Source organism: Drosophila tropicalis, unplaced genomic scaffold, assembly GCF_018151085.1.
Source record: "Drosophila tropicalis isolate 14030-0801.00 unplaced genomic scaffold, ASM1815108v1 contig_993, whole genome shotgun sequence".
NCBI classification, from domain to species: Eukaryota; Metazoa; Arthropoda; class Insecta; order Diptera; family Drosophilidae; genus Drosophila; species Drosophila tropicalis.
Window position 1 is genome coordinate 1,193,006 of NW_027173497.1, and position 23,251 is coordinate 1,216,256.

A 23,251-nucleotide genomic window follows, 5' to 3' on the forward strand; every position below is an offset into this window, starting at 1 on the left:
GTTTTTTCTAAATTATGGATGCGGAAGTGGGCGTGGCAAAATATGAAAATATATATACTCTGCGCGCATACTAAGCCAGTGTACATACTCAATTTGGTGACTTTAGCTTTGTTAGTTTTGAGTAAAATCAGTTTTGTTTAATTTGCGGGGGCGGAAGTGGGCGTGGCAAAATTTTTAAACAGCCAATATCTGCGCGTCTATTAAGCTAGTCTACATACCAAATTTTATGTCGGTAGCTATTAGAGATGGGATCGGGAAAGAAAATGCTTCCCGTCCCATCCCGTCCCGAAATCAAATTTGCTTTTCCCATCCCGGTTATCCCGAAAAATTTTCAGTCCCGACCGCGGGTCCCGACACTTTCCCGAAAATTTTATTTTCATATATGCATATTACTTTATTTATATATTTGTTTTTCCAATAAACTCTTACATTATATATCCATATTTTTATTTAAAAACAATATTTTTTTCAAAATTGTCTCCAATAAGCCGAGTTCTTCTGTCTTCCAAAATTCTACTTGAAGTAGAAAAAACTTTTTCGCTAGTTGCAGAGGATGTCGGAACATTTAAAGTTTGCCTAGCCAGCATTTGTAATAATGGCAATTCATTGCACTGCTTCCAAAAAGATAATATATCCACATTTTTCTTAAGTTTAACATTCTTAATATAATTACTAATTTCTTCGTCAATATCATCTTCCTTTTCGGGTTGCATTGCACAAAACTCCGAAACTCTGGTACTATGAAATTGTCTTGATCAACCACTTTTTTTTGCTGATGGGGTTGTTATCATTTCAATTATTGATTTGACTGTCACGTATACTTCATTCTTCTCCTCAGATGTCAAAAAGCTTAAATCTTTAAAATGTGGATTTAAAAAAGGGCCACGTTGTGAAACGTATTTGGCACACAGCGGGTATGTAAAGATAATTTACATTTGCTTTTAATTTCTTTCATTGTTTCGGTATCAAGTACACTTCCATCACAATGATTAGTTAATTTTTTAAACCACAGTGCGTATTCATGCATTGTTGGTTCCTTGTCGGCACTCCAACACTCGGAACAATCCTTAAACAATGACAAAAATTGTACAATATCCTTTAAAAAGTGGAAGTCAATATTTAATATTCTTTTGACATCATTACGTGAAACTAGAATTGACTGAATTTCTGAAAATGATTCTAGAATGCTATCAAACATGATATATATGGAATTCCACCTAGTTTTAACATGTTGTTTAAGTGATTTCGATAGTAGGCTGTTTAGCTCTGAATGCTTAAAATGGCCAACTAGGGACTTTGAAGCATCTAATAAAGCATCCAATTCAATAACATTACCTTTATCGAAAAGGTCAGTCATAACTAAATTTAAATTATGGCATGCACATGCAATGCGCTTATAATGTTTAAATGCTGCCTTGACATTGGCACCATTGTCGGTTATAATATAGCTATTTTGAAAATTTGGTTCCAAATCATATTCTCTTGCTATTTCTAACACACAGCTCAATATGTTAGCACTATCCTTTTTGCCAAGTAGAAATTCGCGATTTGCGAGGACCTTTACATTTAGCTTAAACTCCTGACATATGTAATGTGCTGTCAGTGTGAGAAAACTGCGCTGTGTGTGTTGCTCCGTCCACATGTCTGTTGTACACTCATGATGAAAATAATAGGTACACCAAAATTTTTTTGGAAATTTTGTCATAACTAATTAATTTTTGGTATTTCTGAAAAAACTGGATGGCAACTCGAAGAACGCAATATGGCAATGCGTTGCATGCCAAAAAAAATTTTGTATTTCCCCCTATTTTTATAGTAGTCACGTTTCTTTGAAAAGAGCTTGCTGAAAATAATAGGTACACTCAATTTCCACAGCCTGAAAAAAAGTTTACAATAAGAAAGATTTCTTTAATTGTTATAAAATAGTAAGTATTCTTCACACAGATATTAAAAGTAGAAAAATAATGATCAATATCCTATTTAGATGGGTCGAAATATTCATTGTTCGAGTGAGGAACGCAGAATTGCTAAAAACCTTAGAAATAGTGGAAAATCTTTGCGGGAAATCGCGAGTCTGATGAAGAGATCTCATAATTTTGTACAAAATGCTCTACAGGTACACACAAAAAGGAAACACGTGGACGTCCATCAAAAACCACACCAGAACTGGACCGACGCATTATAAGAATTGCGAAAGTCGACCCTTTCAAACCTTCAAGGGTCATTGCATCCGAAGTGGATAATATTATTAACGCTTCTTCGATTAGGAGACGACTACAAATGGCTGAACTACCAGGACGCATCGCCAGAAAGGTTCCATTGATGCGCTCCAAAAATTTGATCATGAGGCAAACTTTTGCTAAAGACCATATCACATGGGCAGGATCTGAAGGTCAAAAAAAGTGGCGAAATATCCTTTTTAGCGACGAAACCAAAATTTGCCTTTTTGGAAATGACTATTATAGACATGTAAGACGCCCTAAAGGTAAAGAATTTGATCCTCGCTACACAAAAAAAACAGTGAAGCATGGCGGTGGAAACATTATGGTGTGGGGCTGTTTCTCTTGGTATGGAGTAGGTCCGATTTTTCTAATATCTGATATTATGAGAGCAGCTAACTACAGGGATATTCTGGAGAATATAATGCTACCATATGCTGAGGAAAACATGCCTCTGCGCTGGGTTTTCCAACAAGATAACGACCCTAAGCACACGTCGAAAATAGTGAAAACTTGGTTTCAGGTTAACAAAGTGGAAACTCTCGCTTGGCCCAGTCAGTCTCCTGACTTAAATCCAATCGAAAACTTGTGGAGTGAACTAAAAAAGCAGATGGCACTGCAAAAGTGTGACAATAGACGCCAATTATGGAAATACGTCCAAGAAGCTTGGAGGAAGATTCCAATTGAGACCTGCCAATCGCTAATTAAGAGTATGCCCAAGCGGATGGAAAAAGTTGTTAAAAACAAAGGAGGATATACAGGATATTAATCCAAAAATCAAATAACAAAAGATTTTGAATGATTTGAAAATCAAAAAATGAAATACAACTTACCAAAGTAAAGTGTACCTATTATTTTAGTCAAGCAGGAAAAGCTGCTTTTTTGTTTTTTTGTTTATAACTTTTGAAAAATATAATTTTTTTTTTCCAAATATACTTATTGTCATTAAAATATAACTAATACAGAAACGTGCATTTCAATTTTGATGTTTACGTCACTATAGAAAATGTTTGGCTAAACTAAACTCAAAAAAAGTTGAATTTTTAAGGGTGTACCTATTATTTTCATCATGTGTGTATATGCTATAGACTGATCCACCAGTTTTTTTTTCAGATCGTCTTTAAGCTTGGTGTATGCTTCCGGCAACACAACGTTAGTCATGGTTTTTCTACTTTTCACAAGTTGAGAAACGTTCTGCCTGCCGTAGTCAGCTCCAATGTCAATAAAAGTTTGAGCCAGTTTCAAAAATCCTTCACCTAATAAAGATATACAGTTTTTATACTAACATGTAAACATAAATCAATGTCATATACAGGGAAAGATACATGGACGGCTAGCTACGGTTTTAGTATTTCTGGAGAGCTTTCACTGTATATCATAAATATATTTACCTTCTGTTGTGGAAAACGGTCTTAGATCATTTGTAAAAAATAACAGCTGATGCCGAGCCAGTTTTTCCATAACGCTGGACGGAACCTTTCTTTGTAGAAATGTTTCCAGACTTGGTTGCACAGCGTCGCTGTTATTTTGGGCGCATTTATGTCTGTGAAGTCCAGAAGTGCCATTTTTCGGTTTGTATGGCACGATGGCTTTACAAGCTTTGCACTGCACAAAATCGACAATTTCTTTGTCGTGCTTAATAATTTGGAAATTCTTCCATATATCAGCTTTGGAAGTATTGTTAAATATTGTTATTTTGTCCGATTTTTGGGCAATTAACTTTACAATTTCTTTTTGCGTGGCCATTTCTTTAGCATTATATCACTAACCATAGAACACATAGATGGGACAAACTCATGTTTTTATACCATACACCCATAGGGTGAAATGGTATATTAAAGTCGCCAAAATGTATGTAACAGGCAGAAGGAAGCTTCTCCGACCCTATAAAGTATATATATTCTTGATCAGGATGAACAGCCGAGTCGATCTAGCCATGTCCGTCTGTCCGTCCGTCCGTCCGTCCGTCCGTCCGTCCGTCCGTCCGTCCGTCCGTCCGTCCGTCCGTCCGTATGAACACGCAGATCTCGGAGACTATAAGAGCTAGAGCCACCAAATTTGGTATGTATACTCGTGTATTATGCACGCGTACAGAGTTAATTGGAATTTCGGCCACGCCCCCTTACGCCCCCAGGAATCACATAAAACTATTTTTCTTAAAAAGTATAACAGCTAGAGACATCAAATTTATTTTGTATACCCGTTTAGTTAGCGCGCAAAAACTGATTGTTCAAACTTTTTGCCACGCCCCCTTACGCCCCCAGGAATCACATAAAACTGTTTTTCTTAAAAAGTATAACAGCTAGAGACATCAAATTTGGTATGCAGATTAGCTTGATAGACGCGCAGATATTGGCTATTTAAAAATTTTGCCACGCCCACTTCCGCCCCCGCAAATTAAACAAAACTGATTTTCTCAAAAACTAACAAAGCTAAAGTCACCAAATTTAGTATGTACACTGGCTTAGTATGCGCGCAGGGTACATCTATTTTCATATTTTGCCACGCCCACTTCCGCCTCCATATTTAAGAAAAAACCGATTTTCTCCTGTAGATTTTTGACTATCGCATTCAAATTCGGCAGACTAATTATTCTTATCTATTTCTACAAAACTACCGAATTTTATTGAAATCGGACTAGAAACATGCAAAATATGCGTATGAACGTATTTTACAAAGCAGTCCACAAGGCCAGAATTGGCCGTTGGCTAGTGGCGGCGCTAGAGTGCTCGTATGTTCGTAGAGTGAGCGAGATAGCACATACTATGAAACATGTAAAAACAATTTAATAGACATACATTTGGTTTTCGAAATTTGAAATATTTGTTTCGCCTGGTGTATGGTATACCCAAGTCGACGAGTCGACTTACTTGCTTCATTTTGATTGCAAACGCTAGCCTAGTCATGGAACCCCAGAGAACTTCGGGAAAACCCGAACGCTCGTACTCTCAATGAGAGCGTAAAGTGGGGAGAGGGCCAAGCAGCTACGAAAATAATTTAGTGTAGCACAGACTACAGAACGATGAAGGCAGGCCTATGTCGCTTGTGATTTCGTTCTGTCTATGTATGTGTACACTCGTCGGTACATGCTCAGGCTTCGTAGTGTGTGTGTGACGTGAAGTTGTACAACATCGCATTTCAATAGCTCGCTCGACCAAAATTTTTAATTTTCGACAAAACAGCGACAATGCGAATAGGTTATGCCCCTGTCGAAAGAATATCAAGAAATATTGGCATCAGCTTGGAATGTATCACGGTGGCTGTACCGGTAGAGTGCTCGCTTGGCGGTCGGAATATCCCTGGTTCGAATCCCAACTCGATTATCGTTAACAAAGGTTTTTTTTTTTGTCTATTTTTTTTATTTTGTTTCTTTTTGGTTTGTTATTATACCCTTGCAGAGGGTATTATAAAATTGGTCAGATGTTTGTAACGCACAGAAGGAGACGTTTCCGACCCCATAAAGTATATATATTCTTGATCAGCATGAGAAGCTAAGTCGATATAGCCATGTCCGTCTGTCCGTCTGTCCGTCGGTGCGTACGCGTTTTACTCAGCCATCTTAAGAGCTATCGGGATGAAATTTTTTTTGGGAGCTTTTTTTTTTACCCGGGTGAGATAAAGTATGAAAATCTTTGGGATCGGACTACTATATCATATAGCTCTGGAACAAAAATTTTTGCAAAAATTGGAGTATCCCCATGAAATTCACCAATATAATAGAATTTGATATAAAATCTCAGATCCCAAAATTTGACCCTGATCGGATAAATAGAACACAAGTTACAGTCTATATAAATCGGTTCAATCGCTGCCGGCAGCTCTGCTTGCTGCCTACTACGTCATCATCAAATCAACAGAGCACATGCATACACACACAGACGCAACGCTACATAAACTGTATGTGTATGCGTGCGTTGCTTTGCTTAGGGAATGAGGGAAGAAGAAGAACAAATTGTACATAGTATGAAGAGTAAAATTGTTTTGTTTGTATATTAATGAATTGAGTTGCAGAAAACAAATTTTGAACATGTGAAATTATTATTGTCAAGGACTGCAAGGGTATATAAACTTCGGCATAGCCGAATTTAACTTCTTTGATATTTTTTTTAATATTTTTTGTTTATTTTTTTCGTTATGTTTTTTGTTTATTTATATAAAAATAAAAAAAATAGGCAAAGAAAAACCTTTTAACGAGTACGAGTCCCAACTCGAACCAGGGACATTCCGATCGCCAAGCGAGCACTTTATCGGCACAGCCACCGGGATACATACGAAGCTGAGGCCAATATTTCTTGATATTCTTTCGACAAGGGCATAACCTATTCGCATTGTCGCTGTTTTGTCGAAAATTAAAAATTTTGGTCGAGCGAGCTATTGAAATGCGATGTTGTACAACTTCACGTCACACACACACTACGAAGCCTGAGCATGTACCGACGAGTGTACACATACATAGACAGAACGAAATCACAAGCGACATAGGCCTGCCTTCATCGTTCTGTAGTCTGTGCTACACTAAATTATTTTCGTAGCTGCTTGGCCCTCTCCCCACTTTACGCTCTCATTGAGAGTACGAGCGTTCGGGTTTTTCCCGAAGTTCTCTGGGGTTCCATGACTAGGCTAGCGTTTGCAATCAAAAAAACATGAGTTTGTCCCATCTATGTGTTCTATGGTTAGTGATTATATGTATAAAAAGAGTGACCAGGTTTCGTCACAGTAAAATCACATGGAAAACACGAAATATTGCACGAGTAATATTTCGTGTTACTAATAAATTGCAGTCAGTGAGTAATATCGATAAATACTGAAAGTTTTATCAAACATTTTATTTTTGGGTCCCGAGTATTTTTTGGGTCCCGATAGTTTTTCCGGGACCTGCGGGAATTTCGGGATCGACCTCTTATCCCGTCCCGTCCCGGTTTTTTGAAAATCTTTCCCATCCCGCCCAATTCCCATAAAGTTTTCGGGTCCAGCGGGATTCCCGAAAATCCCGATCCCGACGCCCATCTCTAGTAGCTATCATAGTTTTTAAGAAAATCAGTATTATGTAAATTCCGCGGGAGGAAGGGGCGTAGCAAAAAGTTTAAACAATTAGTTTCTGCGCTCTAACTCTCTATCTGTTATACTTTTTAAGAAAAATAGTTTTATGTGATTCCTGGGGGCGTAAGGGGGCGTGGGCAAAATTCCAATTAACTCTATACATTTACATACTACACGAGTATACATACCAAATTTGGTGACTCTAGCTCTTATATCCTCCGAGATCTACTGGGTCATACAGACGGACGGACGGACAGACAGACAGACAGACAGACATGGCTAGATCGTCTCGGCTGTTGATGCTGATCAAGAATATATATACTTTATAGGGTCGGAGAAGCTTCCTTCTGCCTGTTACATACATTTTGGCGACTTTAATATACCACATCACCCTATGGGTGTATGGTATAAAAATTGGAGAATCTCTACAAAATTTACTTTACTTAGTTTTGAATATAAAATATTAGATCGGATAAATGGAACACAAGCTACAGTCAATATAAAATTTATATTTTATATTTTTATTTAATTATATTATAAATCGACAGCACTGCAGCTAGCTACTACTTACTTCATTGCTTGAAATCCACAGAGCAGCTGACCACACGCATACATACATACACAGACGCAACGCAACATAAACTGTATGTGTATGCGTGCGTGAAGATGAAATGGAAATTATATTTGGAAGGGTTTGTCTGTGCAAAAAACAGCTGTGATTATCGTGCTAAAAAACGCTAAAAAATCGTTTGAATCAGATTTTTGGCGTTTGCGACAGCTGATAGGATTTCAGTCGCTTTGTTGATAAAATTTAGATATACATATGCATGTACATATGTACATACATATGTGCTTCCGTTTTTGCATTATTTTTTCTTACTCCAAAATCATTTATTTTTGTACACACACTGAGAGTCAATTTATTACTTATTTATGTTTAAGCTAAGTTTAATGAATTAATTTGCATTAAACAATAATTCGGTGCTGCATAACACTTTCTCTCTCTTTCTTTCTTCGACACACACACACATTCTTTGTCCCTGACAAAATCAGCAAGCGTTAAATCGTCATAAGTTACGTTTTGATCCGTGTAGCCCCTGCTCAAAACGCCCGATAAGGAACTACATATGTATGTTCCAAAAAGCTTTATCCAAATCATGAATGAAAATAAAAAAAAATAGGGCTTTCCATATTCTAAATGAATTTTAGGGTTAAGCGACATAACACATACCCGACTGCACACAGCCCAAAATTAAATTTTCAGCCCATACCCACGGGTACCCGACGAAAACCCAGCCCATGCCCACCTCTTCTTGCTATTCTGAAAGTATTTGGAAAATAGCAATTACAGTTCCGAAAGGTTGAGTTTATTAGATGTTGATGTAAATATTAATTATTATTTTGATAAAAATCAGCCATCAATAGCAAACATTCAAAATTAATAATAATTAAAAATCATGTTTCAAAATCGAATTAAAACATTTAAAAAAACGTTATGTAGTCGTTTAAAACAATAAAAAAAAAATTTCACTCTTGGCAATTAATTTTAAAGTTTGAGGAATTCTTTTTGTTTGATTAGAAGCTATGATTTTGGCAATGTAAAATGCCAAAAGGCCCAAGTGTGCGTCGTCTTATTTCAGCCTTAATTTTTAGGCCGATGTGTGTACGTTGCCTATCCATGCCACCATGGACGCGCTAAGAGGATACACATTATTAATATTTTTTTTTTTTAACTTTTCCACATAAGTATTGCATTCATCAGTTTTTTGTCGTCTAACAATAAGTATCGATAGTTGATGTTTACGTCTAAATCATTTCCAAGATTCTACGTTTTCCCGAAATCACGTTGTTACTTCACTTTGTCATATCATCATTTATCATCTCTTTTTATTTAACAGCTATACACATCTGCCATACTTTTGCCACATTTTCTCGTTGATTGCTCTAATATATTAAATACATTTTCGAAATGGAACGCTACAATCGCGCTTGGAGAGGTACTATTTGTAGTATAGACACCGATAATTATCAAATCATATAGTACATCCATTTAATATTTCATTCTGACAGATCCCCGTTCGCCCCTGACTCCCTTGACACCTTTAACAGCGTCAGTATTTAATTTTGACTCAAATCAAGAGGTAAGAGTAATTTTCACCCTTTTTGTATGTACTTTGATGTGACTTTTATTTTTATAGACACCAACTGGGGAACCCAGGGATAGACTTTACCGAAGTTCGAAAACAGACGCCCATCAACGGTCCCATCGTCCACCGGTGCCATCACGAAAATTAACACATGGTATTGCTCCACGTCGTTTTTCGCAAGAATTCATGCGTACGCGATCTGTATTCTCGCCCCATCCGCATGCTCAAGATAATAGCAGTACCAGGGTGATGGGCAATATGTCTACGAGACCCGTAAATACATCTACGCTAAGAAAAAAAACTAAGACTACGGTGAAGCAGGAGACTTCGGGTGGTACATCAAAGCATCTATTTAAACAAGGCTCTCCGGTAGAGCATCCTACCCTTAGTCCTCGCGTTCGCTCCTTACTAAATCGTACAAATAACGAACATTTAACAGAGATGTTTACGCGTCAAGAAATTGATATTCAAGTTCTTATACAAATGACTGTGGAAGATCTAGAGGCTCTCGGGGTACGCGGAGCGAAGGAGCTTAAATTGATCATGGAAGTTATCAAGTTTGCAAAACGTTTTTTTTAATATGTATTGTGTGCTAAAAATTATGTCTTAAAAGTTTCTGTCAGTAATTATTATCCTTTTGTATTCTAAAATAAGAGTTCTTATAAAAATAGCGTCCACAAATTTTAAAAAATTGTCTATAAGTCTGCAATATTTATTTCACTGTAGCATGCAAACCAGATACCCAACAAGCTTATCAACCTATAAATTGCAGGTTTTCTTATTCCCAATTTAAATGTCCGATGCAAAAATCTTATAAAAAGGTATACATACATAGAAATCACGATGAAAATATTTTTTTCATTTATTGTGTGAGTTCTTCTTTTCAGATTGTTAGCGTAGGGCTGCTTTGGGCATTTAATTTTACACACATATTTGGAATTCAACACAAATTTGGCGCGCGCATGAGATTGGAATTGGGCTCGTATGGTCACATATTTTACATTTTTCTTGACAAATATGTTCGTTTCTACATTATATCGATATATCGATACATGCGTTTTGCACATATCCAACGTCATTTACGTTCACATCACTTATTCTACGTTATTTTGCTTGCGAATTTTCCCATTACATTGTGCATTTTCTCTCATAGTTTTCTCGTGATGTAAAAATACATATAATTAGTGTATAGTTTGTATAGACAATTTAAGAATTAGTGCAAAGGTAAAATACAAATAGTCTGTGCAAAGTTGTGTGCATTAATTGGAGTGGAAAACTTCATGCAGAGTTTCAATTCGTTTGGTTTGCAAAGTGACAAATGTAAAAAAAAATAGAAAAGAAAAGAAGTACAAAAAGCTTGATGATCTTCGGTTACAAACGATAATTTTAACAAGTAATATTTGCAAGAAATATGTGACATCAAAATGTTTGGGAGTAAATGACCATATTTATGAATATTCATATGTACATGGCTATATATGTATGTATGTATGTATTTATAGGGTTTGTCCGCAAAGTAATGTCATTAGTTCTATTGTAAATCTGCCATACATATGTAGATTTTAAGAATATATGCAACTATACATATATTCGGCTGCTCGTTGCAAATAAATATAAAATTTATAAATTTTATTTTTTTTAAGTGTACAAAAAATACTAGATTATCAGTATTGTTTTGTTTGGACAACAATTTTCGACAACGATTGCGTTGGGTAGCCATTGGGTAGCATTGAGCGATAAAATAACTTTTGGTCTGCTTGCCAACACTGAAAAATATCTAGCAAAAAAAAAGGTAAAATAAATATTTAACAATTGCAAGTTTAGAAACAAGTGCATTAGAAAGCCAACGTATAATTAATAATGTACAAACATGAATATGTGCATACAGCTGATTCTGACTGTGGAGTTGAAAATAGAAAAAATACCAAATTGGCAGAAAAAAAGTTATAAGAAATACATATGTAGTTCGATTAGTTTGTGTACCAAGCAGTTGAAGAAACAAATGGAATATTAGTTTGTTGGTCAAGCACGGGATGTTTCCTACCTGACTTAGCCCCCTGTCCCATAATGCACAAAAAAGGCTGCCTATGAACAACAATTACGACAACGACTCACCGCTGTCATTTCCTGCCCTCTCCTTGTTAGCCTATGTAATTGTCTTTTAATTATATTTAGTATTTCTTCAAAATACTTAATGGTTATGTCGAGGAACGTGCCTCCTTTAATTCTAGTTGGAGTTTTCCACTTGATCAAATTTTGCGTAACAACAACCAACAAAAAGTCTGAGAGTCATTTTTGTTTATTGGTAAAACCTACATCAATCTGTAGATACATATGTATGTATGTTAATATGCGTAGATGCAAATGTGTACTTATACATGTATGAATGTACATATGCATGTACATACATTTGTAAAATGCATTTTACAACTATTTGAGAAAATGTTTCATGAAGACATCGTTAAAACAATCGGTGTCGGATCTCACTCATTTCTGTGGCGGAATTCGGTCGTATGCGTGGGTGGGGGGTAAATCGCAGTTTGAACAGTTTCATAGGTAAAATCTAGGTTTGGTGTGTGGCCCTCACAATTCCCTGATAAGCCTTACCGGTGGAATCCTTGAGGCGAGCGTAATCTGGCTTCTCGGTATCGCCACTCCTGCAAAATCTAAATTTATCGAAAAGCGAACTTGACTTTACAATCAAAGCTTCATTGCTTCTAATGTGAATACTCTTAATAGCGTCCACAACTTTTGTATATTTGCAGTAAATCATAATGCCCAAAAAGTAAACATAAAAACGTTGAAGGAAAAAAAAAATAGATCAAGCTTTTATTAATAATAACGATAACTCGACGAGCATTCAAAAAACGCAAACAACAAACGAAAAACACTGGGCGCTAAAGGACCCAACCAAAATCGCATGCATGATTAAAACCAACAGATAAATTTACACAAATGGCTGCTGAGAAGGAAACGCAAGCACATGACATGGTGCGTCGACGGAGTTGGTCACGTGCCGTGGCGCTTTACGATCAGATACTCAGTTCACCGACCAGCCAAGCTCAAACTCAGTCACAGGGACAGGCGCAGATACAGAATGGTGGAAGTGGCAACGGCACAACCGGTACAAGGGCCCAGAAGGATCAGCAAATCGCATGTCTGCTGGGTCGTTGCGAGTGTTTACTCGAAATGGGTATGTATGAAGGCTGCTTGGCGGATGCCTATAAAGTGCTAACTCTATTGGCGGAGCAGACCGAATGCTTGGCTAGCGTATCTCGCGCTCGCCGCTGGCTGGTCCATGCTCTTTTCAAGCTTCACAAGTATGCGGTAAGTGTACCAAAAACATGAAGAGAGATCAACTCAACTTAGGAATTGTTGTTTTATGTTTTAGGATGCCGAACACTTCTTAAGCAAATGGATCAATGAGCTGAGCGGGCAGCAAATCTTCTCTGACATATCCAAAACATTGGAACGCTATAAATCTATTATACAGATGATTATGAATGGCCAGCAAAAGTCGCAGTCAACGCAAAAGCTACCACACGCGCGCCTTGAAGACGAGATGACCATACTGGACACCAAACTTGATCATTGGGCCACAAATAATCTGCCTTTGGATAAGTACAGTAAGCTACTCAGCAATAAGGGTTTGAAGAAACGTGAGCAGCAGCAGCAACAACAACAACAGCATCAGCAACAGAACGGCAGTAGTGTGAGTGGTGGCAGCGGTGGCAGCTATAGCAGCTCAAGTAGTACCGGCAGCAGCAGCACTATATCGACATCCAACTCAAGTTCATTAAATTTGCAAAAAAACAATGATCTTTTGGCAGCCATTAAAATAACTGGCGGTAAACATGGGCCTTTTGAGGGACAACATCCAGATGGCGATCAAGCAACGCCATCTACTACTTGCAGCTATTGCGCCATTAACTTTCAGACTCGGAATGAGTTACGTCAGCACTGCCAGACGGAGAGCCATCAGAAAGTCATCATGAGTGATGAGGGTAAGAGAAATTTAGATTCTCATGATGAAATCGAAACCGTCTATTCTGACTCTTTCGCTTGTTATTTCACATTTCCCCCTCAATGATTTTAACATTTTGAATTTTTGTTTGATTTTAGGGCGCGATTGGAAATGGAGACCACCACCTCGTGGCTACACGCTTGATACGTACAGTCTCTGCGAGACATTTGCTGAATCCTACACCTGTCACTATGGAGCGCAGTGTGTGGAGGCCCACGGCCTGGACGAGCTGAACGAATGGAAAGAGCGCTTTGAGTATAGACGTATGCGTGTGCAGAAAGCCTGTGAGAAGGAACTGTATGGCAAGTCGTACACGGAGCAAGTGCTAGAAAAATGGATTCAAGCTACAGCTCCCGAACGCATTATGTGCGAGAAAGTGTCTGAAATGGAAGCGAAATGTGAGCAACAACTGGTAACCAGTATCAGTTCAAAGACCTCAAAGCGCGAATGGCTATTTCAATTGGAGGCAAAGCGATCCTTGAAAGCCGTGGCTCTGCTTCAGGATGCTCATCGCAATCATTTTGCTTTAAAGAGCATCAGACTGGGAAATACGAGTGCAAATGTAGAGCTAAAGTCTGATCAAGAATGGGTGAATGCAGCGGCAGCTGCTGGTGGAGATGGCGCTGATGCCGTAGCAGTAGTGATCCATGAGATAACTGTGGAATTTCATACGGAAATCTATGGTACTTTCCGTCAAGCCGTATGCTTTGATGTAGGTCAGGAACCTCTTCTAGTGCGGCATTTATGTGTGGATGTCTTGCCAGTGAATGACGCAGAAAAAATTGAGGAAATTAAGCGTGATATTATCAATAGTTCGGCTACAAGATGGGATGTAGCTAACACACAACTGACCCGTTTCGAGACTACTATTGGAACACATCTGAAAACGGAGGCCTATCTCGATGATCTCCAGCACGAGAAGGAGTTGCTGGAGAGATATCCATGCCCCAGAGCAGCCACATTTACGCTAACCCAGTCCACCATAGTGGAAAAACGCTTGACCCAAAATAATTACCGGTCTCGTATACACGAGTTGCTGTATGTGGAGGAGATAGCCCGTTATGAGCAAATAGCACGATACAATGTAAGAACTAGGCTAACAGTGGCGTCCAATTATATACTCACACCTGCAGGCATGGCCACGAGTACGGCGAAATATTCATTGGCAGGCGAGCTTTTTGCACTAATGCGTTTAGGCAAGGACATATCGGAGGACACCTCGCCGGGCAGATTGATTCTCTCCAATTGCAGCAGTGTGTACATTTCGGCTCCCGATGATGGGTCAAGCAAGTCATCAACCGAGTTACGAAATGTATATGAGGCCCTCATCGAGGACAAGGGCAAGAATGTGATCTATCTAAAATTGTCCTCGAAGTGTGTCGAGGCAATGGCACTCCAAGCTGACACAGAGCTGGAAGTGGACATTCAATTCCAACTTAATCGTATGCCGTATTGTGAGTGGCATAATGCAGTGGATAAAATAACCGATTTCCGGCTCATATTTCCAGCGACTGAACTGGAGCCCAACATCCCATGGACACCCAAGAAGCAGTGGTCGGACGCATGTGAACCCAAATTGAATGCAAAACAAAAAGAAGCCGTAAATGCTATCACCACAGCTTTGAGTATTAAGTTGCCACCCATATTGCTAATTGGGCCATTCGGAACGGGCAAAACGTACACTTTGGCCCAGGCCATCAAACAATTGCTGGCCCAGCCTGAAGCAAAGATTCTCATTTGCACTCACTCCAATTCAGCAGCCGATCTTTACATTAAGGAGTATCTGCATCCGTGGATTGAAGAGGGGTTAGAAGAAGCGACTCCGCTAAGGGTGTACTACCACAAACGTTGGTCAGCCACTGTAAACAGTGTGGTCCAGAAATACTGCATAACCGATGGCGTTGGCAATTTCCGTCGTCCGACTGTCGAGGACATCATGCGTCATCGCATTATAGTCGTCACACTCAGTATCAGCATGGAATTAGCCACTCTGGGACTACCCAAGGGTCTGTTCACTCATATTTTCTTAGACGAAGCCGCCCAGGCCATGGAGTGTGAGGCAATTATGCCTCTGGCCTTGGCCAATGATTCGACTCGAATAGTTTTGGCCGGTGATCATATGCAAATGAGCCCTGAACTGTTCTCCGCCTTTGCCAAGGAAAGAAAGTTGCACATTTCTCTACTGGAGCGACTCTATGACCATTATCCTTCTAATTTTCCTTGCAAGATTCTGCTCTGTGAGAATTATCGCGCCCACGAAGCTATTATAAAGTTCACTTCCGAACTCTTCTATGAACAAAAACTGGTTGCATCGGGAAAGCAGCCAAGGCACGAACGATTCTATCCGTTAACCTTCTTCACCACACGTGGTGAGGACGTTCAGGATAAAAACTCCACAGCTTTTTACAATAATGCTGAAGTTTACGAAGTGGTGGAAAGAGTCTCAGAATTGAGAAAGCGTTGGCCCAGTGCTTGGGGCAAATTAAATGACACCAGTATTGGAATAATGACTCCTTATGCGGATCAAGTGTTTCGGATTCGTTCCGAATTAAGAAAGCGACGTATGGGCGGTATTTCGGTGGAGCGCGTCCTAAATGTTCAGGGCAAGCAGTTTCGGGCAGTATTTCTGTCCACGGTTAGGACACGTCGCACTTGCTTGCCCCAAGGTAGTGGCCCTGGAGCTGCTTCAGCCGCCAGCATTGGTGATGCGGACACAGATTATGGATTCTTGAGTAACTCAAAGCTATTAAACACTGCGATCACACGTGCCCAATCACTGGTGGCTGTTGTTGGTGATCCTGTTGCACTGTGCTCAATCGGACGCTGCCGCAAGGTATGGGAGCGTTTTATAGAGATTTGTGATGAGCATAAGTCTCTATTTGGTCTCACATGGTCGAATTTGCGGAGCCAATTGGATGGTGTGGAGCTGAAACGTGGTTATGTTCTCAATCCGCTGGCACCCGAGTTTGTACCCAGATCCCTTCAGCCAGAGGCGTATTTAAGGGAGCAGGCAGCCCTTTATTTGAACGCCCCACAACATGGACATGGTCATGGTCCCCCCGGTCCTCCTCCTCATTTTGCCACGGCCAATGGAATGTTGGGACCAGGTCCTCCGGCTTCACATCAAATGAATCAAATGGCCGCCATGGCCGCGGCCAATCATATGTATACCACTCACATGGCAGCCATCATGGCTGCAGCTGCTGCAGGAGGGAAGGCAGCCAATGGTCCTCCAGGACCACCGCCCCACTACACTGGTCACATGGGCATGCGGGGACCACTGCAAAATGGTCCACCTCAACCACCACATCTGAGAGGGCTACCACCAGGTGGCGGTCCCCCACAGCCCCCACCTCAAAACCAGAGTGGAGTAGGTCCTCCTCCACCGTCCTACGGCCAGTATGCGGCTATGCAACATTGGAGGCCACCACAACAGGGTCAAGGACAGGGCCAGCAGCAGCCGCCTAATCCAAATGCCAGCTTGTGGGGCCCTCCGCCCCAGACAAATCCGTGGAGTGTTTTACCTCCCAACAAACAACAACCATCAGTACCGCCTGTTAGCAATCCAGGCAGAGGCCCGGGATCCGGTCTACCGCCACCACCTAATTCTAATCCCGCCCTACCCTTAAGGGGAGGCAGTGTACCACCACCACCTGCCTCGACAGCTGCCCAACTCTTGCGTAATCCCAGCGAACTGGGTTTTCTGGCGAAGAAAACCTTGTATAATCATGGTCAACCTCAGCCGCCACCCCATCATCTTTATGGACAAGCTCTCCCACCTATGAGCATGCAGAGGGGCGGCAGTGTTCCGAATGGACCAATGAGTCCCATGGAGAATGGTCCGCCTCCTCCATATTTGAGGCACAATGGAGTAGGTGGGTATAACAACTATGACAAGGGGGTTCCTCCTCAACAGCAGCCGCAACAACAACCGCCGCAGCAACAGCCGCCACTGTCAGTTCCCCCTACATGTATCCAGCCGGCAAGCAATCTTCTCCTTCCTCCATGAGATTTCCTCCAGCTCATGAGCTGCTCCCACCCAATGTTACCATATATGAGATGGCTTTTAACCCCAAGGAAGAGCAATATAAATGGTACTTAAAGCTAACTGAAACAATGGGCCAAGAGGCGGCCAGCAAGTTCGCCGATATGCTGCGTCAAGTAATGGCCAGCTTGCAGCAGCAGGGTCAAGGACAACCTCCACAACCACACAAGCCACCGCAACAGATACCATCCATGCTGATGGCCCCACTACAAGCCCAGACGCAGCGTCCACCCCAATATCCCATGATGTATCCCAATCAGCAGCAGCCGCCACAGCCACCATCGGTGGACTCTTCACCTCCATTGGACAACTTTAATCAGCAAATCGATTTGGTTTTCAACTCTATTATGAATGGGGCGAATGACATAGCCCAGCCCATACTGAGGGATGTCCTTGGGATGGTGGCCAATACGGGAAATCCTGGTGGCGGTGTCTCAGGCGTTGGACCCTCGCTTAGCAATGGCCTTAACGGTGCCGGCTTGGCCGAGCAGCAACAGCAGAGTCGCCTCTTTGCAATTATGCAAAGCCAGCAGCAGCAGCAGCAAGTCAAACCACCTCCACCTGCACCTAGTGCAGCTGTCAACCAGCATCAACCGCTTTATAATCAAATGACTGGACCCGGACCTGGCCCTGCACAAGGAGGTGTACATTCAGCCATAAATAATAGTGGCGGTCCCGGTGTCGGAAATGGAGCCAACTTTATGATAAATGGTAAGTTTTTGAACAAAAAAAAAAAAAAAGCAATCTTCTACCTAAGCACAAAGAAATTTATAATTTCACAAAACTGAGGGAGATAGATATACAGTCGTGTTGAGAAAACTAGAAATGAAAATTTAAATTCAAACACTGTCTGAATTGTCTGTTCAAAATTATGCCCCTATTGAAGTTAACCCCTTGGAATAATTTCCAAACAATTATTAATACATTGTTGGACATATTGAAAAATATACGAACGTTTGTAGATTTTTAAAGTGCAAAACATGTAGAAGTTTGATTTGCATAGATAATAATGATTATCCAAAGGACATATACATATGCGTGTTCCCATTAAAAGTAAGATCATAATTTGTTGCAATTTTCACAAGCATTTAAACAATTTGAAGATTTAAGTACATGCATGCATATTTAAATAAACGTAAACCCAAATGATATTGTTTTGAGCGCATTCAAAGCTCTTGTTGTTAGGGCTCTTGTTATTTACTTTTCAAAACTGCCAGAAAGCGATGAAGTTCCTTTTTCAAATAAATGCACCTGTTCTTTTCTTTGAATATAATAAATAAAACTTTAGCATTTAACTTTGTGCATTTCTTTACCTGCTGAAAACAAAAATTGTCCCTAAAACTTTATTTTAAGTAGTTTCTTGCTAAAACAATTTTCAGAATTTTATCTGTAGCGTATCGCGTATCATGTCTAATTGACAAACTGACAAACAATTTTTCAAATTAAATAAGGAGAAAACACAATGAAAACCAATCTTCCATGTAGATCGAAACTTAAAAAAGTCGTCGATATAAAACTTTCAATTTACAAATAATGCGCTTTCCATTGTAATATGAAAAACATTTTGCAGTCCTTATTATGTAAAAGCGACCTCACAAATGATTTACGCTTGAAGAACGTTGATCAATTTAAATGACATTTGGTCATTGCTAAAATTTCGTTCATTAATTCCTTTTTTATAGCTCTTTTAAGCTAATATATTTATATGTATGTATGTATGTACCATCTACGTCATGCATATTAAAGCAATAGTTTTCAGGCAGAAATATCATAAACTAAGGTAACCCTTATAGTTAGCAGCGAACTCCGATCTTTATATCTCCGTACCGGTAGGATTCGAACACACCTTCCCCACTCCGTATCCGTAAGATTCCATAGGAAAATAGCTTCAATTCCATATTTTTTAGTATGCAGTTTTTAGATTCAATTTTATTGTCTTCCTCTTTACGCAGCTGGTAATGCTTTGTTGAATGAAAAACAGTATCCAAATATGGGTATGCATAATAATATTTGCGCCAATAGCAACATGGGGAACAACCACAACGGCCTTTTGAGCAATGGTAGCTCCGTTCCACTCTATCGCCGCCAGGCTCTGACTGGCAATGGCAATGCCAACAATTACAACAATATGCCCGGTCTGGAAACCGGTACCAACCTCATTGAGGCCTTATTCCATGCCAACAATGCCGTAGTCGATCACTCTAACAAGGGGGATCCTGTTCATAACCTATTGTACAACAATTTCAATGCCCTGAAAAGCGGACACGAAATGGATTTGTTTCACAATCCTACAGGCAACGAGGCCAGCAATATTCATCCGCATCATTCGCTGCTTCAGCAGCAGCATCAACAACAACAACAGCAACACCAACACCACCAACAACAGCAGCAGCATCAACAAATACAACAGCTGCCCTCATCATCGGCTACCACATATGCGGCTGTATTGAGTCAGGGTCAACCACAGCAGCAGCCGCAGACGCAGCCGCAGCAGGCTTCAGTCTCGTCGGGGCCAGCAGCCAAATCCTCCCAAGCAGCCAACGAGCTGCTCGATAAGGATCCGTTTGCAGCCATACGAGAACTGGGACAAGCCACCTCGGGATACTATAATTACTTTCAGTGAAATGTGGGCGACCCTTTCAAATTGGTGGAGGCTATATTATTAAATCCTCCTCCTGCTGTGGCATTATAGGGCTTCTTAATTTAATTGCAAGACAAGCAAGCAAAAAAAAAAAGCGAAGAAAACTTTTAATAAAGAAATAAAAAAAAATGGCAAAATTCTAAGATAACACAAAATACAAAAAGAGAAAAAAAAAAAAAAAAAAAAAAACTACAAAACAAAAAAAAAAAAAAAAAGAAAAAGGAAAGAATTATACATGTAGAGGTATCCGTGCCTCTAATATCAAAAACGAACTGCTTATTATATATAGTTTTATCCTATTATCCTTATTTTTGCTTTCATTTAATAAACAAAACCCTTATTTAAATAAAATAAAATATAATTTGCGGTAGTCCTTAAGTTGCACATGTGAATTATTATAAATTAATATAATAATTTAGTTCATAATATTTACCTAATACTTTTTTTTCTTGTTCTTGTTCTAGTAGTTACAGTAAACGCTCGACTCCAAATGCCGCAGCAGGGCCAAGCCACACTTTTCCCCCATCCACCAAACCCAAACCCCCTCAACTCCTTCATACCAGCCCAAAATCCCTCAAAAAAAAAAAAAAAAAAACATAAAAATATATATATATATAAAAACACAGATCTAATATGTAAATGCAAAATGCATAGTTAGCTTTAGTCGTTAAGATAATTCAAACCACAACAAGAAAAAAAAACAAAAACAATCTAAAAAAAACAACAAAGAAAACAAAATTTGTATTGTACATTTTTCTATATACTTGCATTATGTAGTACGTAATCGATTTTGAATGCAAAATTTAAAAACAAAAAAAAAAAAAAAAAAAAAAAAAAACAAAAAAAACGAAAAAGGTTACATCTGTACAGCAGTAGACAACAAAAAGAAAAACTATTTGTCAATCACTAGAAACAAAACAATTTCAAAAGAGAGAAAAGCAACATACTTAAAAATAATTAATATATTCTCCTTATTGAAAAAACATAATTAATGGCTATATGGGATATGAATTTTAATGTACGGATTATTAAACAGCAGATTTATGTGTGTATATGGATTACTCTTATATATACATATATGGATTTTATATAACCATATATATTTATATATGCATATAAATGGATTATATATACATATTATTTATTCATATTAGGGCGGGTCAATTTTTTCTTCTGTAAAAAGACTAGAATCTGAATCTACAAAGAATTCTAGAAAAATTTAACCATACAACTTTTTGTCTAAAATCAAAAATTTTAAATATTGAAAGAACAATTTAAAAAATGAAGATACAAAATCTTAATGCTTTTAAGCATGGTCTGGAGTCGATTTTAGAAGGAAAGTTTCGTGGTAAAATTTTTAATACCATTCTTTATAGTCTCCAATTCTGGTTTTCTAAGCAAATTGACCCGCCCATATACATATATAAACTCAACTATATAAAATTTGTGCATGATTTATTTATTCCGTTTTTTTTTTTATTTTTCCTTTTTTTTGTTATAACTTTTGTATGTGTAAAAATTAAAACCGAAATTGTTTATTGAGAAATTTACAAAAAATTCCATGAATTAAATTCAGAATAACCGCTTTTATTTAGACATATTTACCGAATAAGATGAGGATATGCAGAGGCGATGACGAGTGGATATGCCTGTAAAAACTTTCAAATCGAATGAAATGATTTGATTTTTTCGGAATTAAATTGGTTAGATACATGTAAAAAAGAAACTCAAAATATTGTATTTAAAATATTCAAATTAACTTTTAATTTTAAACCAAGTGCGAATAACGAAAATGTTCTTACATTTGCTTGTTTACAACTTTTGAATATAATTTGAACATCTAAAAGTTTTGACCAAAGTTCCTTGGCATTAATCAGACTAGCAATGAGATTTAGCAATATCTCCGCCTTACCGAAATCGAGTCCCATCTCACGAAATATTTCTTTTTGAAATATCAACAGGACAAAGGCTTTGCAAAAATTTAGGCACGGCGAAAATTAATCAAAATTGGATTGAAGAGATACACAATTCAAAAGTTTAATACGCCCACGACAGGAATGGCATAACTTTGAAGCATGAAACATGGAGCACTTTGCTCAATTTGTTAAAAAATAACTAACTAACATTTTTAATTTAAGAATTTAGTTTAACTCGACAAACCACGTATCCATTCGTGATCGCCACTGTATATTTAACGGATACAAATATCAATTACATAATACAATTACAATATCGTGCATAAACCTGTATAATTTGTCGAATACCATATATACATATATATATATATGGGTTATTATATATATACATATGTATACATTCGTTCAAGGATTATCTGTTTAAAAGTATAATACAAACAAGCAACTCCCGCATAGCGTCAGTAGTCTGGATTACGCATCTATATCTGTTTCACTTATTAAAAAAGTAGATAAATTTAGTATTAGCTCCTCGTGTATCAAAGATTGAAACGATTTTAAATTTGTATTCGATATCCCAAGTTTCGTCCGACTGATCAAAAATACATACATACACTTGTAAAACTTGTTAATCCTTCATTCATTTTTTTGTGTGTTAAATTAAATTGGAAATACAAACGAATCCTTTATAGTTTATATGCTACAAATTTGTACGAAGTTCGTTGATTTTAAATTTAATTCAAATTAGAAATAATAAAGTTCTCTGATTAGTTTTAACAGATTTCGAACATTTACCACATAATCATATACTTTTCTGAAGTCAGGGGTTAGCTTGCAGAAGTCATTGAATTTCGAACACATATGTATGTATGTAGACTATATACATATGTATATATTTCGTTAATTCGGATGATTACAATACGTTAATTCACATGTTTTCATATCTTCAATTTGTCGTATATAGATTTCCTTTTTCAATACACACACAAAGATCAAATTTTGAAGCCATTTGCGTTCCATAAGTACCACCCAACCGATTTCCTTCCGATTTACTATGTTGTCTCTCCAATGTGCAATTGGTTACTAGTTACATACATATACATACTTGATATCTACCATGTACATATTTATACGGCTCCGCCCTTCATTCCAACATCTATCCTTCATACATCCTTATAGCTTCTAAACTCCATGGAATTTTTACTATACATTAGTTTGTATT

At 38.4% G+C, this 23,251-nt stretch overlaps 2 protein-coding genes across 2 annotated transcripts; both read left to right on the forward strand.

Moving 5' to 3' along the window:
• The first annotated feature begins 9,095 nt into the window (after window positions 1-9,095).
• Window positions 9,096-10,244, forward strand: gnu (giant nuclei). Its single transcript, XM_068302435.1, has 3 exons — window positions 9,096-9,256; window positions 9,330-9,400; window positions 9,458-10,244. The coding sequence occupies exons 1-3, from the start codon at window positions 9,229-9,231 to the stop codon at window positions 9,983-9,985; spliced, it is 627 nt and encodes a 208-aa protein (XP_068158536.1). The 5' UTR covers window positions 9,096-9,228; the 3' UTR covers window positions 9,986-10,244.
• A 245-nt stretch (window positions 10,245-10,489) lies between these two features.
• Helz (Helicase with zinc finger) lies at window positions 10,490-22,661 on the forward strand. Its single transcript, XM_068302482.1, is given in 6 exon segments — window positions 10,490-10,630; window positions 12,172-12,733; window positions 12,798-13,410; window positions 13,529-17,382; window positions 17,385-18,186; window positions 19,428-22,661. Coding segments are annotated over 5 exon segments (6,312 nt in total). The 5' UTR covers window positions 10,490-10,630; window positions 12,172-12,361; the 3' UTR covers window positions 20,099-22,661.
• Window positions 22,662-23,251: the final 590 nt, after the last annotated feature.

What these genes read in the sequence shown, in the direction of transcription:
- gnu (XM_068302435.1), top strand. Translation starts at nt 9,229, where the DNA reads ATGGAACGCTACAATCGCGCTTGGAGAG. An exon ending in CTACAATCGCGCTTGGAGAG is followed by an intron (nt 9,257 to 9,329) that starts GTACTATTTGTA and finishes TCATTCTGACAG; the next exon opens with ATCCCCGTTCGCCCCTGACT. An exon ending in ATTTTGACTCAAATCAAGAG is followed by an intron (nt 9,401 to 9,457) that starts GTAAGAGTAATT and finishes TTATTTTTATAG; the next exon opens with ACACCAACTGGGGAACCCAG.